The sequence below is a fragment of the Octopus sinensis genome, linkage group LG22 (assembly GCF_006345805.1).
Source record: "Octopus sinensis linkage group LG22, ASM634580v1, whole genome shotgun sequence".
NCBI lineage: Eukaryota > Metazoa > Mollusca > Cephalopoda > Octopoda > Octopodidae > Octopus > Octopus sinensis.
This window is the reverse complement of record NC_043018.1, coordinates 19219178-19237884: the sequence shown is the minus strand read 5'-3', so window position 1 is coordinate 19237884 and position 18707 is coordinate 19219178. Positions and strand designations below refer to the sequence as shown.

Here is an 18707-nt window from a genome sequence, read left to right as displayed (position 1 = left end):
CAGCATCAGGAAGTGCATCCAACCGTAGAAATACCCAGACAGCTATGCTTAGATTTTTTGCACTATAGAAGGAATTACAACCGTGTTTCGTGGTCTGCTACCACAACAGCTCCTTTATAGGATCCAGTTAGCTCAAGACATCATCAGGAGGAACCACGTCCGGTTTCGGCCCCTACTCCTCTGCTGTTTTGACGTGGCGGCCCTTCCTTACTTTCGGCGGCGTCTTCAGCTCTGGTGTTGGGTGCATGTCTTCTTTCTTCTGTTCCCTGGCCCCTTTGATGTATCTTATATTGGCTTCAAATTTTGGGTACAAGTCGACAGTTTTTGGAGAAATCAATTGTATGAACCTCAGAACTTGGTAGGTACTTATTTAATCGACCCCGAAAGGACGAAATACAAAGTTGATTTTGGCCGAATTTGAACTCAGAACCTAAAGACTTATGAAATGCTGTTAAGCAATTTTCCAGCGTGCTACCGATTCAGCCAGATCGCCGCCTTAAATATATTAAATAATGGAATAAGATTCATATAGGCTTATTAATGGATATTGGATTTCTGGAATCTCTAGGTTATCGATTGTTCAATATTTCAAAGGGTTTTAGTAATCAATGGTCAGTGGATGGAGGGTTGCAAGCGTTAATATTAGAAAAAATATGCCGGAAAAAGAATTCCCTAAAGGAATTTTAAAATAAACGTAAGATCTAAGGGAAATAACTCTCATCAAACTATTTCATTCTTGTTGGTTACGAAAAGAGTTGTCTCCCCTGAAAATCTAATTATATAAGTATTCTCCGTCCAGCATGTCCAAACGGTTAAAATTCTGCTTCGCAACTGAAAGAGGCAAGAGTTCCGTCCCACCACCTACTATATGGGGCAAATGTCTTTTATTATTTTTCTGGATTAACCCGCAATTTTTAAGCGAAGTCAAGAAGACGGCAAGCTGCCAGAATCGTTGGCACACCAGGCAAATGCTTAACGCTATTCCATCCATCTTTGCATTCTGAGTTCCAATTTCGCCAAGATCGACTTTACCTTTCATTCTATCTGGGGTCAATAAATCAAGTACCAGTTAAATACTGGGGATGGGTCGATGCAACTGACTTAACCCTTCCCTGAAATTTCTGACCTTGTGCCAAAATTTGAAAGGATTATTATTATTATTATTATTATTATTATTATTATTATTATTATTAAGCCAGCAAACTGGCAGAATCGCTGGCATGCCGGACAGAATTCTTAATGGTATTTCGTCTGCTGTTACGTTCTGAGTTCAAATTCCGCTGAGGTCGACTTTGCCTTTCATCTTTTCTGGGTCGATTAAATAAGTACCAGTTGCACACTGGAGTCGATGTAATCGACTTAATCCGTTTGTCTGTCCTTGTTTGTCCTCTCTGTGTTTAGCCCCTTGTGGGTCGTAAAGAAATAGGTATTTCATCTGTCTTTACGAGAAAGGCAGCAAGCTGGCAGAATCGTTAGCATGCCGGGCAAAAATGCTTAGCAGCATTTTATCTGTCTTCATGTTCTGAGTTCAAATTCTGCCAAAGTCAACTTTGGCTTCCATCCTTTTGGGGTCAATGAAATAAGTACCAGTTGGGCACTGGGCTCAATGAAACTGACTAAATTCCTTCTCCAAAATTTATGCCAGGATTAGAAAGAATTATTATTATTATTATTATTTTGTTTTTTCCCATTACCTGTTTACACGCAAAACCCTCATAACAGAACACACACATACATAAATACATACATACACACATACACACGTTCATTGTTTTGTCGTGTACTCTCTGTCCTGTTTTTTTTTAATGTAAACCCTTTACGGTCAATAAAGAAATCATTGTTATTATTATTATTATTATTATTATTATTATTATATTATTATTATTATTATTATTCCTTTTGTCTTTTGCTTTATATTTGTACAAGTTGGCTCAAAGTCTCTCCCAGAGACCTCAAGAGACAACAGGCTGGAAGTTCACGTTGTTGTTATGCCTAGTGTGCCATATATTTGTTTTTGTTTTTTTTATGTTGTACTAGTGAATGTCTTTAAAAAAAACGAAAATTGTTTATTTTAAGCCTTGAGATTACATAGAAAGTATTTTGCGTAGGATATGAGCAGTTCCCATGAGCACTATCTTTTAAATTTCTGCCATTTTGGGGTTTCCTAGTATCTGAGTTAGGTAGCTATCAGCCCCTTTTATTATTATTATTATTATTATTATTATTATGATAATTATCATTATGATAATTATTAAGGCGGCGAGCTGACAGAATCATTAGCCTGCCAGGCAAAATGCTTAACAGTATTTTGTCTGCCGCTACATTCTGAGTTCAAATTCTGCCAGGGTCGACTTTGCCTTTCATCCTTTCGGTGTCAATTAAGCAAGTACCAGTATAGCACTGGGGTCAATGTAATCGACTTATCCCTTTCCCAAAATTTGAGGCTTTATGCTTCCAGTAGAAAAGATCATCATCATCATCATCATCATCATCAGTATTATTATTATTATTATTATTATTATAATTATCATTATTATTATTATCATTATTATTATGATTATTATTATCATTATTATTATTATTATTATTATTATTATGATTATATTATCATTATTATTATTATTATTATGATTATGATTATTATTATTATTATTATTATTATCATTATTATTATTATTATTATTATTATGATTATTATTATCATTATTATCAGTATTATTATTATGATTATTATTATTATTATTATTATGATTATTATTATTATTATTATTATTATTATTATTATTTACCAGCAATGTCTTCTTTCATAACAATGCATGGTCCCAAAGGACAAAACGTATCCATAGATTTCCCCAGAAGCCATTGTTGTCCATTTTTCTGCAGCTGCCAGTCTCGGGCGCTCACGTCAAAGGCAACAGTGTAACCAAACACGTAAGACATTGCTTCTTTGAGCTGAAACAGAAATATGGAACATCAAAGAATGAATACAAAGAAAGAAAGAAACACTACTCAAATGTCAAAGAATGATCAAAGATTGATCAAAGAATGATCAAAAAGTAGTCAAAGAATGATCAAAGAACAGTCAAAGATTGATCAAAGAATGATCAAAGAATGTTCAAAGATTGATCAAAGAACAATCAAAGATTGATCAAAGAATGATCAAAAAGCAGTCAAAGAATGATCAAAGAACAGTCAAAGATTGATCAAAGAATGATCAAAGAATGTTCAAAGATTGATCAAAGAACAATCAAAGATTGATCAAAGAATGTTCAAAGATTGATCAAAGAACAATCAAAGAACAATCAAAGATTGATCGAAGAACAATCAAAGAACTATCAAAGATTGATCAAAGAACAATCAAAGAACAATCAAAGATTGATCAAAGAACAATCAAAGAACAATCAAAGATTGATCAAAGAACAATCAAAGAACAATCAAAGATTGATCAAAGAACAATCAAAGAACAATCAAAGATTGATCAAAGATTGATCAAAGAACAGTCAAAGAATGATCAAAGAATGTTCAAAGATTAATTGCCAGATCAGATTGGAGCCTGGTGCAGTCTCCTGGCTTGCCAGTCCTCAGTCAATCCATCCAACCCATGCCAGCATGAAAAAGGGACATTAAACGATGATGATGATGATGATGATGATATATACATATATATATATAAAGCAAATAAGTAACAAGGATGTCCAGGTATTAATGCATTACAGCCGTTTCAGGTGGCTCCATTCAATGAATCAATGCAAGCATCACATCAATTTGAAATATGCTTCCCTCCTCAGAAGCATACAGGATACTCCATTATAATTTTTTAGCAAATTTTTCAACAGAACTAGAGAATAAAAGAATTACATTCCTGTTGCTATTATTGTAACAGAATGAACTTAGGAGGAATTCAACTGAACCTTAATTGTAGGATAGGAAAGCCTTCTTTTTTCTGTCAAAGGCTTATATGCCCCTTTATTAGACTACTTTCTTTAGTCATTGCACGATGATTGTCATAAGCTTTGAGCTTATATAAATACCATTATTATTATTTACAGGAAGAGGTGAGCTGGCAGAAACGTTAGCACACCGGGTGAGATGCTTAGCAGCATTTCGTCTGTCTTTACATTCTGAGTTCAAATTCCACTGAGGTCGACTTAACCTTTCATCCTTTTGGGGTCAATAAATTAAGTACCAGTTGCATACTGGAGTTGATCTAATCGACTGCCCCCCTCCTCCCAGAAAAATTTCAGGCCTTGTGCCTAGAGAAGAAAAGATTATTATTTACAGGATTGTAAAACACGGCACCATATAACAAAACCATTCACACCAAATATATATATATATATATATACACATACACACACACATACACACATATACATATATATATATATATATATATATAGTTGAATGAATTATCCTAGTATGGATAATTCGGTTAACCGATACCCGGGTAGCAAATTTACGTCAGAAAGCACGGTTGAAGCTACATGCCAAGGACAGAAATCACGTGCTTTCGTGTGGAAATTTGTGTGTTTTTTTACTATAGATAAATGAAAGAATGGAGTCGAACGACGATTTAACAAAATTCTTTAACAAGGAATTTTGTTAATCGTCGTTCGACTCCATTCTTTCATTTTTATATATATATATATATATATATATATATATATATATATATATATATATATTTATATATAGAGGGCATTATTATACATACATGCCTCACGCTAAGAGGGACATCAGTCATTTCTACCAAAAAATTTTACTAATCATACCCAATGCAATTTTTCAAAGCAAGACATTTAAAAAATGAATTTAGTCTTGTATCACCTGTGATTTCGCACTTACCACAAAAATTGCTTTGAAAAATTGCATTGGGTATGATTAGTAAAATTTTTTGGTAGAAATGACTGATGTCCCTCTTAGCGTGAGGCATGTATGTATAATAATGCCCTCTATATATAAATTAATATGTTCAATAAGAAAGAATTATTTTCGAAATTTTTCTCTTATGAGGTTTTTCACGCTATCTACCTGATAATTTCTTGTTAAGATTCCTTATTAAGAAGTTATCCTTAATTGTTAAATATATATATATATATATATATATATATATATATTATATTAAATTAGAGACTAATATAATATAATATTTTACTATAAAATTGGATTCAATCCTAAATCTGATTTTTCCCTGTAAGTTTGGATTTATTCCCTAATATTTATTATATATATATATATATATATATATATAAAGTAAATATGTGAAGTATTATTACTGTTAAAATCAGTGATAACGAAGTGGCTAGCAAGACTTCTACCTAAACAGGTATAAAATATTTAAAGAAAAGAAGGATTAAGCTTCATAAAAACCACCAATTCTATGATAAATACACACAGAAGCAATGTAATGAATATTTTAAAAATAAGCCTGCCTGGAATTTGAAGCCACTTTTAATACATAGCCCAATATCAATTGATTTCATGCTGTGCATGATAAAACATGCTTTGTAATCCTCAGTTGGAGACAGTATTTAACATCTATTTCTAAAATATTCGTTACGTCAACTCGTGTGCGTTTCTAACTTTAAACATCCCGCTCCATTTAAAGAGAAAATTATTGTAAACAGAAATATTAAATTTCTAAATATCTCATAGAGATATATACGGTGGTGGGGGCGATAGAATGGTTGTATACTGTCAATCTAACGTGAACGTGACAGTAGGGGGTTACACCACCGCTTTTTAGCCCTAGGAAGCATCAACGCTTCCTGATGGCTTTGACACATTATTCTTGTGTCCTTATATACGATGCAGGCCTGGCTGCTGGGGGTGTTTGTCTTCCCTTCGTAAATGTATATAAGGACACAGGAATAATGTGTCAAGGCCGACAGGAAGCATCGATGCTTCCTAGGGCTAAACAGCGGTGGTGAAATTCCCTTACAGGACTGTCACGTTAAGTTGACAGTATACAACCATTCTATTGTAAACAATAACAAAGTAAATATGTGACATATCATTGATGCAGCATGAAGTTTTGTTATATATATATACTGTGTGGTAAGTAGCTTGTTTACCAACCACATGGTTCCGGGTTCAGTCCCACTGCATGGCACCTTGGGCAAGTGTCTTCTATTACTGCCTCAGGCCAATCAGAGCCCTGGGAGTGGATATGGTAGATGGAAACTGAAAGAAGCCCGTCGCATATATGTATATATATATATATATATATATATGTGTGTGTTTGTGTGTCTGTGTTTGTCCCCCTAGCATTGCTTGACAACCGATGCTGGTGTGTTTATGTCCCCGTTACTTAGCGGTTCGGCAAAAGAGACCGATAGAATAAGTACCGGGCTTACAAAAGAATAAGTCCCGGGGTCGAGTTGCTCGATTAAAGGCGGTGCTCCAGCATGGCCGCAGTCAAATGACTGAAACAAGTAAAAGAGTAAAGAAAGAGTATATATATATATGTATATATATATAGAGAGAGAGAGAATTTAAATTAGAATTATTGCCTGTATGCCCTATTTCCTGATATTACACCTGCTGGCAAAAGTATACTATGAAAGTTACCCATCATATGAGGGGTAACACTTTGGTGTATATACCACTAACAAAATACCCACCCTTTCCACTCCCAACCCACAAACAGGTGAAAACGTGACATTACATTGATTAGCAATTTATCCAACAGATAAGAGTATTAGACTTACTTTAGTTTTGACCTGAGAATCTTAATGGTTAATTGCTAATTCATGTATGTATGTGTGTATATATATATATATATATGTATATATATATGCTGAGGATCATAAGACGTAAGTTGAATGTGAAATCACGGTGATACAGAACTAAATTCATTTTTTAAATGTCTTGCTTTGAAAAACTGCATTTAGGTATGATTAGTATAATTTTGGTAGTAATGACTTTGTCCCTCTTAGTGTGAGGCATTTATATGTAATAATGCCCTCTATACAATATAGATATAATTAATTTGTTCAAAAGAAAAAAAATTATTTTCGAATTCTTTTCTTTTATGAGGTTTTCACGCTAACTACCCGATAATTTCTTGTTAAGATCCCTTATTAAGAGATTATCCTTAATTGTTAAACTTATTCCGAAATACTTTTCATTACCCGACATGCAGTTCGTAAAAAGCCCGCCATTTACCGGATATATGATTTATAAACATTCCATGTGCTTGGCCGGAGTGGGCAGTTGTCTGTTCGTCTTCGCTACGTAAGTTGGTAGTTTATTTATGATGTGTTCAGAATCAGTTCTGCTGATGATCATAAGACGTAAGTTGAATGTGAAATCACGGTGATACAGAACTAAATTCATTTTTTAAATGTCTTGCTTTGAAAAACTGCATTTAGGTATGATTAGTATAATTTTGGTAGTAATGACTTTGTCCCTCTTAGTGTGAGGCATTTATATGTAATAATGCCCTCTATACAATATAGATATAATTAATTTGTTCAAAAGAAAAAAAATTATTTTCGAATTCTTTTCTTTTATGAGGTTTTCACGCTAACTACCCGATAATTTCTTGTTAAGATCCCTTATTAAGAGATTATCCTTAATTGTTAAACTTATTCCGAAATACTTTTCATTACCCGACATGCAGTTCGTAAAAAGCCCGCCATTTACCGGATATATGATTTATAAACATTCCATGTGCTTGGCCGGAGTGGGCAGTTGTCTGTTCGTCTTCGCTACGTAAGGTTGGTAGTTTATTTATGATGTGTTCAGAATCAGTTCTGCTGATGATCATAAGATGTAAGTTGAATGTGAAATCATGGTGATACAGAACTAAATTCATTTTTTTAAATGTCTTGCTTTGAAAAACTGCATTTAGGTATGATTAGTATAATTTTGGTAGTAATGACTTTGTCCCTCTTAGTGTGAGGCATTTATATGTAATAATGCCCTCTATACAATATAGATATATATATATATATATATCAGAAATACTAAATTTCTAAATCTCTCATAGAGACATGTACGGTGGTGGGGCGATAGAATGGTTGTATACTGTCAATCTAACACGAACGTCACAGTAGGGGGTACACCACTGCTGTTTAGCCCTAGGAAGCCTCGACGCCTCCTGATGGCTTTGACACATTTTTCCTGTGTCCTTATATACATTTATGAAGGGGAGACAAACACCCCCAGCCGCCCGGTGCTGCATCATGTCCCTATTTTGAAAATACAAGGCATCGCAAACCATTGTATGCATGCAATATAACATAGAGGGAACTGGAGCATCTTAAGTAACCGACCCCTAGATACATCGTGGGCACCTGACTGCTGCTGATGCAGTTGATGAGATATATTCACCCTGGTGTCTCGCAAATATATTTATATTTATATATATATCATCATCATCATCGGAAACTACATTTTATTCTCTGGACTGAGATTTGAAACTGAATCTAAAGATTCTCGCTCGCCTGATCCACCGCTATTCATTGACCAGGCACAAAAAAATCTCTTTGTCCTGTCAGAAGTGATGGATGAGTTTCCACTTGGGCCTCCAGCCTGAACAGTTTCCCAAAGGGTTCAGCTGGCCAGCAGGTGACCTATATAAGTACAAACTACTCCTATGAAATACCTATCCTTCTAACTAGGATGACAGTTATAAACATTGGTTTCCTTGGACACATGACAGAGAGCCAGGTAGCTAGTGACAGGCAAGCAGTCAACAGACAGCCACATAGTCAGTGGTGACCAGCTAGATGGGCAATGACACAAGACAGTAGCAGTTGCTGAACACGAACAGATGAGACAGAAAAACAACACAACACAACCAAATGACCAACGCACACACAGACACAAAAGATGCCCTCTGCTATCTCATCACATCAACATATTATTTCTCCTGTTTTTACCTTCATCGACTCGAAACAGTTGGCGACTTTGCGTAGTGGCCTTTATTGAAATTTCAGATCAAGCTTTGTGTCTCCAACATGTAAATGCAACTGTTAACCAAATAAACTGTTTAAAAGTACATTCTGGAGCTTTCCTCATTGTTTTTCCTTTGATGTCATCCAACATGCCTATCTTCATCTGCTACATCCGACAACATACATTGAACTATCAACAACATCACATTTCACTACTTGTCCCACTTCATATATATATATATATATATATATATATAATATATATATATATCATCATCATCATCGTTTAACGTCCGTTCTCCATGCTAGCATGGGTTGGACGGTTCGACCAGGGATCTGGGAAGCCAGAAGGCTGCACCAGGCTCCGGTCTTATCTGGCAATGTTTCTACAGCTGGATGCCCTTCCTAACGCCAACCACTCCGTGAGTGTAGTGGGTGCTTTTTACATGCCACCTGCACTGGTGCCAGGCGAGGCTGGCACCGGCCACGGTCGGATTGGTGCATTTTACGTGCCACCTGCACAGAAGCCAGTTGAGGCGGCACTGATATATATATATATATATATATATATATATATATACGAGGGTGAGTCAAAAAGTAATGCCATTTTGTTTAGGACAGGCATAATTACCAGCACAGGATCATGTACCATACATCAAAATGAAGCTGGTCCTCTGTAGATCACACCCCTACTTCTAAACATAGTCTAAACAGCTGGACCCTATCTGCATTGGTTACAACAGACCAATCAGAAACTTCTCTTCTAAGTCCCTTTTACAGCCCTTATGGCAGTCGGGAGGGGGGGAGTCAGCGAGAGGTAGCCGGCTCCAGCTAGTCTTTGGTTAACCCCAGCTAGAGATTCAAGCCAGCCTAATACATAATGCACACTCTCTTCCTTTCTCTCTCTCTCTGTCTATCAACCTCTTTCTCTCTACCTCTCTATCTATCTATCTATCCATCTACCTATCAACAATCTCTCTCTTGTACCGAAATTTGAATCCAATATCCTCATACATTAAAACAATATTTATCAAAAAAAAAGGGACACTATATTACATTTAATTAACATATAATTAACATGATATAAATAGCAACTAACTTTTTGGAATGTTATAAGGGTCAACAACAAAGATTCTTATCAGTTCAATATACAGGTGACCCAGTTTTTCTTGATGTTTCAGATAAATTCTAAGTTCATAATACAAATATATATATATAGCTTATTCATCATCATCATCATCATCATCATCAGCAGCAGCAGCAGCAATAGCAATGACACATACACACACAGTCACACATACATACATTCTTACATGTACACACACACACACACATATATATGCATGCATGTATGTGTGTGTGTATGTGTGTGTGCACATACAAAAAGAGAAGCGGTGACTGTCAGTCAGGCAGAGTGTATCTTGTGACATCAGCTGATAAGGAAATGATGCCCCGGGGTGAAAGTTTAAGGTTTATACCATAAACCAGTCTGCAGTTATCAACATTACAATAATTAAAATAATTAGAACCAAACGAGGAAAAAACATGTTGTCGAAGTAGTGTTTTGTGTGTGTTGCGGATTCTTGAAATCATCATCATCATCATCATCATCATCATTACCATCATCATCGTGATCATGATCATCACCATCATCATCGTCGTCGTCGTCATCATCATCATATTAATCATCATCATCATCGTCATCGTCATCATCATCATCATCACCATCATCATCGTCGTCGTCGTCATCATCATCATATTAATCATCATCATCGTCGTCATCGTCATCATCATCATCATCATCATCATCATCATCATCATCATCACCATCATCATCATCATCATCATCATCATCATCATCATCATCATCATCATCATCATCGTCATCATCGTCGTCGTCATCGTCATCATCATCATCATCATCATCATCATCATCATCATCATCATCATCGTCGTCGTCATCATCATCATCATCATCATCATCATCATCATCGTCATCGTCATCATCATCATCATCACCATCATCGTCGTCGTCGTCATCATCATATTAATCATCATCATCATCGTCATCATCATCATCATCATCGTCATCATCATCATCATCATCATAATCGTCGTCGTTGTCGTCATCGTCGTCGTCGTCATCGTCGTCATCGTCGTCGTCGTCATCGTCGTCATCGTTTAATGTCTGCTTTCCATGTTGGCATGGATTGGACAGTTTGACACGAGGCTGGCAAACCAAGAGAGTGACCTGATGTGACGTGGTTTCTATGGCTGGATGCCTTTCCTGACAGCAACCCCTTTTTATGTGCCACCAGCATGGATGCATATACACAGCACCAATGTGGGTGCATTAACGCAGCACCGGCATGGGTGCCTTTTATGTGGCACCAGCACCTGAAAGGATCAGCCTGTATGTGAGCAATTATACTTAGCTTGACTTGTTTTATCAAGTACAGCTAATTACCAATCTCCTGGTCCCCTATCATTTCCTTAGTGAGGCCCAGCATCCAAAGGTCCTTTCTCACCACTTCATTTCACAAAGTACATGAGAGACAAGAACCATAAGAGTGAGGGAAATCAAGCACATGAACTAGAGGAATAGAGATACAGTAAACTGATGTCTCATTCAATCTGAATGTGTCTGATATTAAGACTAGCTAGTGGAAGAGAGAAAAGGGCTTGCTCTGGTCAAGTTCCACCAAGAAAGGAGCTGTATCCTGCTAAGGAAAGGGAGAAGAGAGCAATGGCATTCTGTCAAGAAAAGTAAAAGAAATCCATGCTTTGGTTGAATTTTGATGAGGAAAGCAGCTGAAATGGGGGTCCTCTAAAGGACCTTCTGGAGTAATGTTACTCGATAGGGTTCATGGCTTGGAGATCAGGGAGCTAGGAGGCTAAGATATAAGTATCCAAAGTCTAAAAGACATGTTTGTATGAAGGAACAAAACCATCTGAAGATAGTCAAGAATGGAATCAATCTAAAAAGAAGCAAAGGAACAAAGAAACACGAAAGAAAGGTCTAAGAGAAGAGAAATGTTTGAAATAACAAAGAAGATACTTACGGAAATATTCTTCCCTTCTTTACCGACAACGATGGCCAGTTCCACTTCCCAATCAAGTTGCTGGAAAATAAAAGAGAAAAACACAAAATGAACGAGAATTTAGCAACCATCGAACACCGTATTCTTATCCTTTCTTAACATTCATCCTCATCATCATCATCATCATCATCATCATTTCGTTAAGCAACTTGCTCAGACCAATGCCACCCTTCCATGCCAGATGCCCCGTTAGAGCAATGTAGTATGATTGTCTGGCAAGGCGGCGGGGCAAAATGCATAGCTGTATTTCGTCTGCCGTTACGTTCTGAGTTCAAATTCCGCTGAGGTCGACTTTGCATTCCATCCTTTCAGGGTCGATAAATTAAGTACCAGTTACGCACTGGGGTCGATATAATCGACTTAATCCGTTTGTCTGTCCTTGTTTGTCCTCTCCGTGTCTAGCCCCTTGTGGGCAGTAAAGAAATAGGTATTTCGTCTGCCATTACGTTCTGAGTTCAAATTCCGCCAAGGTCGACTTTGCCTTTCATCCTTTTGGGGTCGATAAATTAAGTACCAGTTACGCACTGGGGTCGATATAATCGACTTAATCCGTTTGTCTGTCCTTGTTTGTCCTCTCTGTGTTTAGCCCCTTGTGGGCAGTAAAGAAATAGGCATTTCGTCTGCTGTTACGTTCTGAGTTCAAATTCCGCCGAGGTCGACTTTACCTTTCATCCTTTCGGGGTGGATAAATTAAGTACCAGTTACGCACTGGGGTCGATATAATCGACTTAATCCGTTTGTCTGTCCTTGTTTGTCCTCTCTGTGTTTAGCCCCTTGTGGGCAGTAAAGAAATAGGTATTTCGTCTGCCGCTATGTTCTGAGTTCAAATCCCGCCGAGGTTGACTTTGCCTTTCATCCTTTCGGGGTCGATTAAATAAAGTACCAGTTTCCAACTGGGGTCGATGTAATCGACTTAATCCGTTTGTCTGTCCTTGTTTGTCCTCTCCGTGTCTAGCCCCTTGTGGGCAGTAAAGAAGTAGGTATGATTGTCTGGCTTGGGTTTTAGCCACATCGGTCTTTGACCGGCTGAAATATCTCTCCCATCTTCTCCATGACTACAGATGATAGCAAGAGATCACAAACTGAACAAGTTGGTCCTGGCCATGGACGGTTTCTTGTCTGTTCATCTGCTCAGCATCAGGCAATATTCACCAGTGGATTCAATCAGATTCATTTACCGAAATAGTTCCCATCCATCACGTTGCATCCCGTGATTTCAACGTAGACATGAAACACATTCACTATTCCTCCATCTTAGCATCCATGGAAATTCTGAATCACATCACATTTAATTCTTCCATTCTTATCTATTCTACTGTTGTTGTTGTTGTTGTTGTGATCGTCCTAATTGTTAAGTCGGAGATATTTCCAGAAACTGAAATCCGTGTGGAATGGCACATGGGAAGTCAAATCATTGATGGGAATTTTAATTCATTTTCCTTTTTTTTCGTCAGATTCCATTTTTTCCCATTCATTTGGGTCAGATGATTAACTCCCTATCTCTTTCCCCTTCTCTTTCTCTCTCTCTCTCTTACACACACACACACATTGTTTCCTTTCTGCCCCTATAGGGACAAAGCTAGGCATGAGAGAGGGAGCAGCATTAACAGTGTCCCTATTGAAATATGTCTCAAACAGTCAGGACTTCAGACAGAGATTTAAAACATCTTTTATTACCAACAAATGCAACTAAATTTCTCCCCGTCTTTCTTACATTAATTACTTTACAAGTGGAGGTGCAATGGCCCAGTGGTTAGGGCAGCGGACTCGCGGTCGTAGGATCGCGGTTTCGATTCCCAGACTGGGCGTTGTGAGTGTTTATTGAGCAAGCGAAAACACCTAAAGCCCCACGAGGCTCCGGCAGGGGATGGTGGTGATCCCTGCTGTACTCTTTCACCACAACTTTCTCTCACTCTTACTTCCTGTTTCTGTTGTACCTGTATTTCAAAGGGCTGGCCTTGTCACTCTCTGTGTCACGCTGAATATCCCCGAGAACTACGTTAAGGGTGCACGTGTCTGTGGAGTCCTCAGCCACTTACACGTTAATTTCACGAGCAGGCTGTTCCGTTGATCGGATCAACCGGAACCCTCATCGTTGTAACCGACGGAGTGCTTCCACTTTACAAGTCAACTAGCTGGCACTGTCCTATTAGAAATAGCAGCCAAATCTAAAAACTACCATCTCTTAACCAGTAAACTGAGCAATATGTTACCTCCATTCCATGGATGGGGTAATCACTACCTGTACATCAAATATGTTGAAATATCTCTTTCTCTGTCTCTCTCTCTCTCTCTCTCTCTCTCTCTCTCTCACACACACACACACACACACACACACCACACACACACACACATACACACCAGGTAACCATGTATCTCCTCTAGAGCAAGACACCTGTTTCTGTCTCTCTGTCACACTCTAGCCTTTCATCATCTGGCACAAGATCCCCTCCTCCAATGTCCCCTTCCCTCTCAAAGTATCTTCGTCTCTAAAGTTACTTGGTGACCCTTCCATTGCTGGTGCCACATAAAAAAGCATCCAGTCCACACTGTAAAATGGATGGCATTTGGAAGGCCCTTCCAGCTGTAAGAACCATGCCAAAACAGCCCCCGCCTGTGCTGGGGCCACATGAAAAGCACTCAGTCTACTCTGCTGGGCGATTGGTGTTAGGAAGGACATCCAGTCGTGAAAACTATGCCAAAGTAGACACTGAGGTCTACCTCACCAGCTCCAGTAAAACCGTCCAACTCATGCCAGCATGGAAAGTGGATGTTAAATAAAAATGATGGTGATGGTGATGGTGATGGTGATGGTGATGAAACAGGTGATCCCTGCTGTCAGGCCTTTCTTTAGTTCTTCAGTTTTAGTCAATGCATGTCATGTGCTTTCATTTCTCTTCCTGTAGCATTAACAGACATGTTCCAGCCTCTTTCTTGTCTCATCTCTCGGTATTTTTCCTATTTTTTATTGCTTCTATAATGGCCTATGTTCCTCAGAGCTCACCGGTCTCTCATAGGTCCCCTACTCAGGCATCCCAACCCACTCCCATCATTCCACCTCTTGTCACATTCATTGCACATGCTCACACACACACACACACACACACACACACACACACACGATGCCCCCTCTCTCTCTTTGGGAGAGGCACTGAGCACCTACACGCACACATACACACACGGCAGTAACTTCCGCCTACCGAATTCAATCACAAAGCTTCGGTTGACTCGGGGCTATAGTGGAAGACACCTACCCAAAGTGCCACGCAGTGGGACTGAACCCGAAACCATGTAGTTAGGAAGCAAGCTCCCTAACCACACAGCCATGCCCAACTCATACTAACCACTACACCCAATCCTTCCCCACACACAGCCTAAATCTTCTCCCTGGCAGGTACTGACCTGCAATGGCTTTAAGGGCGACCTTTAACAGCATCAATCTGGCCCCAGACTCAAAGGGTCTGCAAAGATCACAAGCATTACCCCTTCCTCCACACCTTCAGAGTCAGCAAATGAGGTAAAACAACAGCAAAAAAAAAGGGGGGAGGTAAAATAGGTATTTTTTTTTGTAGTTTTCTTTCTTTTATCCCTTCTGGTTCGTGTCTAATCAGTCAGGACCCAGCCGGTGTCCGTCTGTCAGAATCTTGCTGTCCATATCTTGGTTATTCATTAGTCATTTTTTTAATGTAATCTTTGTTCTTTGAATGTCAAATTTATCAAAGACCTGCCCCCAGGAGAATTTCTTTGAATATTTTGATAACATTCTGACCACGAGATCAGATAAATATTCCTGACACATTTCTAAAAACAATGGATTTGAGGAATTCTGAATATTAAGGCCTCAAAGGTCATAGGAAACCTGACAAAAGCTGTTGAGAGGGCAAGGGGGGGGGGCAGAAGAGACTGGAGAGAAGGGAGAACTGGGTGGGGGAGATAACTGGGGAGGGAGGAGAAATGGAGAGGTGGAAGGGAGCGGGATGGGTGGTGGTGGAGGAGAGAAAGAAAAAGAAGCAGCAGCAAGAGGGGGAGAAGGAGGAGGAGGAGGACTTTCAGATAGAAACACAGAAACTTCAATGGTTTGGCATTTTGTTTCATTTTGAATTTTCTTGTCATCTGTTTCACTTTACCGCATAATCTACAAACACACGCACACACACACACACACACACACACACACAACATGCACAAACATCTTTTTTTTTTTTTGATTCTTCGAATTATCTAATCAAGAGATGAAGAGTTGGCCAGGCCCTAGCTCTCATCATCATCATCATCATCATCGTTTATCGTCTGTTTTCCATGCTAGCATGGGTTGGACAGTTCGACCGGGGATCTGGGAAGCCAGAAGGCTGCACCAGGCTCCAGTCTGATTTGGCAGTGTTTCTATGGCTGGATGCCCTTCCTAACGCCAACCACTCCATGAGTGTAGTGGGTGCTTTTTACGTGCCACCTGCACAGGTGCCAGATGAGGCTGGCAAATGGCCATGATCGGATGGTGCTTTTTATGTGCCACCGGCACAGGTGCCAGATGAGGCTGGCAACGGCTGCAAATGGATGGTGCTTTTTACGTGCCACCAGCATGAGGCCAGTCGGGGCAGCGCTGGCAACAGCCATGGTTTAAGGAAGAGTTCTCCACATCGTAGTCAAGTGGCACTGAGCTCAATCCCACCACTTGCTACCTTGGGGCCAATATGTTCCACAACAGCTCTTACTGCTCAACTGGCACAGGTACCAGTCAACGAATTTGCGAACTTGACACATACACACACATATATATACATATATATGACACATTTCTACACAGATTCAATCTATGAAATTCACTCGCAAGGCTTCAGTTGTCTTTGGGCTTTTGTAGAAGACACTTAAAATGTTTCATAGTAGAAATGAATCCAAAACCACTTTGGTCTTAAAGTAAAAATCTTTGCCCCATATTAGACTTCAGTCCACACACACAAAATAAATAATAGCACATATCTTGCCAAAATAAACAGAAACAAAGACAGGCTGTCTCCCTGGATTATTTCTTTTGGCATATTTATAACACCAGCGACAATTGTTGCATTTTCGATAAGAACAGCAAGAAGATTTAGTCAGATATCAGAAGAGCTTTCAATGAGACCGACAAAGTAAGTGAGTCACGAGGTTTTTCCCCTGAATGCGGTGATTGTGGTTACCATGTTGCGATATCAGTGAAACGGCGGCGAGCTGGCAGAATCATTAGCACGCCGGGCGAAATGCTTTGCAGTATTTCATCTGCCGTTACGTCCTGAGTTCAAATTCCACCGTGGTCGACTTTGCCTTTCAGCCTTTCGGGGTCGATAAATTAAGTACCAGTTACGCACTGGGGTCGATATAATCGACTTAATCCGTTTGTCTGTCCTTGTTTGTCCTCTCTGTGTTTAGCCCCTTGTGGGTAGTAAAGAAATAGATATCAGTGAAACTAGTGAAGAAGATAAAAGAATACAAGAATATGCTTACTGTCGTTTCTTTGGGATATTCAACATTATCCGTTGGACCAACAATGCAGCTGGAGAACTTACTAAAGATCACCGGTTCTGCGGGCAGAGCAATATTCATTTCTTCACAGTGGTCTTTGTAGTTCATACCAACACAAATTAATTTATCAGGATTTGTAATTGGTGACAATAACTTCACATCTTCCTTTACACTTGAACACTTTGAGTTTTCAACCACCCTACAAGAAAAAAGGGAAGCATTAAATGACCTTAGTCTCTTTGGTAGAAGAATAGAAATTTCTTAGTTTAATATTAATAATATCAAGACTAATATTTCCTGCAGCAAATCGAAATCGAACCAAATCCTATGACTGGCACCCAGCCGTTGCCAGTGCTGCTGGACTGACTCCTGTGCAGGTGGCAAGTATAGAAACACCGTTTCGACCCTGTGCTTGAGGAGACCTATTGAGTCAAGTACATCAACATCAAAAATCAATGGAAATTGTAGTTGTGATCCCTGTCCCGGGGACACGTAAAAAGCATCATCTGAACGTAGCCGATGCCAGTGCCACCTTGACTGACTTCTGTGCCAGTGGCACATAAAAAGCTCCAACCGATCATGTGCTGATGTTATTGACATTTGTCCTGTTCACTGGCTTCATTCCTTCAAAGACATGTAAGATACAAGATCCCTTCTTTGAAAAATAGGTAAGTGTTAGTGATAGGAAGAGCATCCAGCTGTAATGTAATATATTCATCGAACCCATGCTAGCATGGAAAAGTGGGTGTAAAACCTAATGAGTTTATATATAAAGACATTTAATACTCTTCAACTTTAATAATGATAATACAAACCAGCCAGTTCAATAAAACATCTACAAACTATCTACACCCTTCACACCACCAAAATTACCACCACTATCTCCATCCATGACAACCACTATTAATATGCTGATAAAACTGAAAGTTTTACCATAAATTGATAAGCAGGCACATGACTGTTAATAAGATATCCTAATCAGCATGGACAAGTTGTTGTTGTTGTTGTTGTTGTTGCCGCTGCTGCTGCTGCTGTTTTTGTTGTTGTTTAGCTTCAAGTCAACTTTTGATTACAACAATTCCAGCCATGACAATCCAGACTTTTATTTTTTTATTTTTTCTTAGCAACAGTGTACAAACATTCACTTTTTTTTTTAAACAGCCAGGTGCAGTGAGAAGGAGATTTGGTTGCTGTTTCTAGCGAA

General features: G+C 38.8%; 1 protein-coding gene across 1 annotated transcript in view; it reads right to left on the bottom strand.

Moving 5' to 3' along the window:
- LOC115223119 (fumarylacetoacetate hydrolase domain-containing protein 2-like) overlaps nt 1-18707 on the bottom strand; it is a 47640-nt gene that overhangs the window by 10457 nt on the left and 18476 nt on the right. Inside the window, 3 exon segments of the mRNA XM_029793531.2 lie at nt 2790-2952; nt 11966-12025; nt 17486-17702. Coding sequence (XP_029649391.1) covers nt 2790-2952; nt 11966-12025; nt 17486-17702 — 440 coding nt within the window.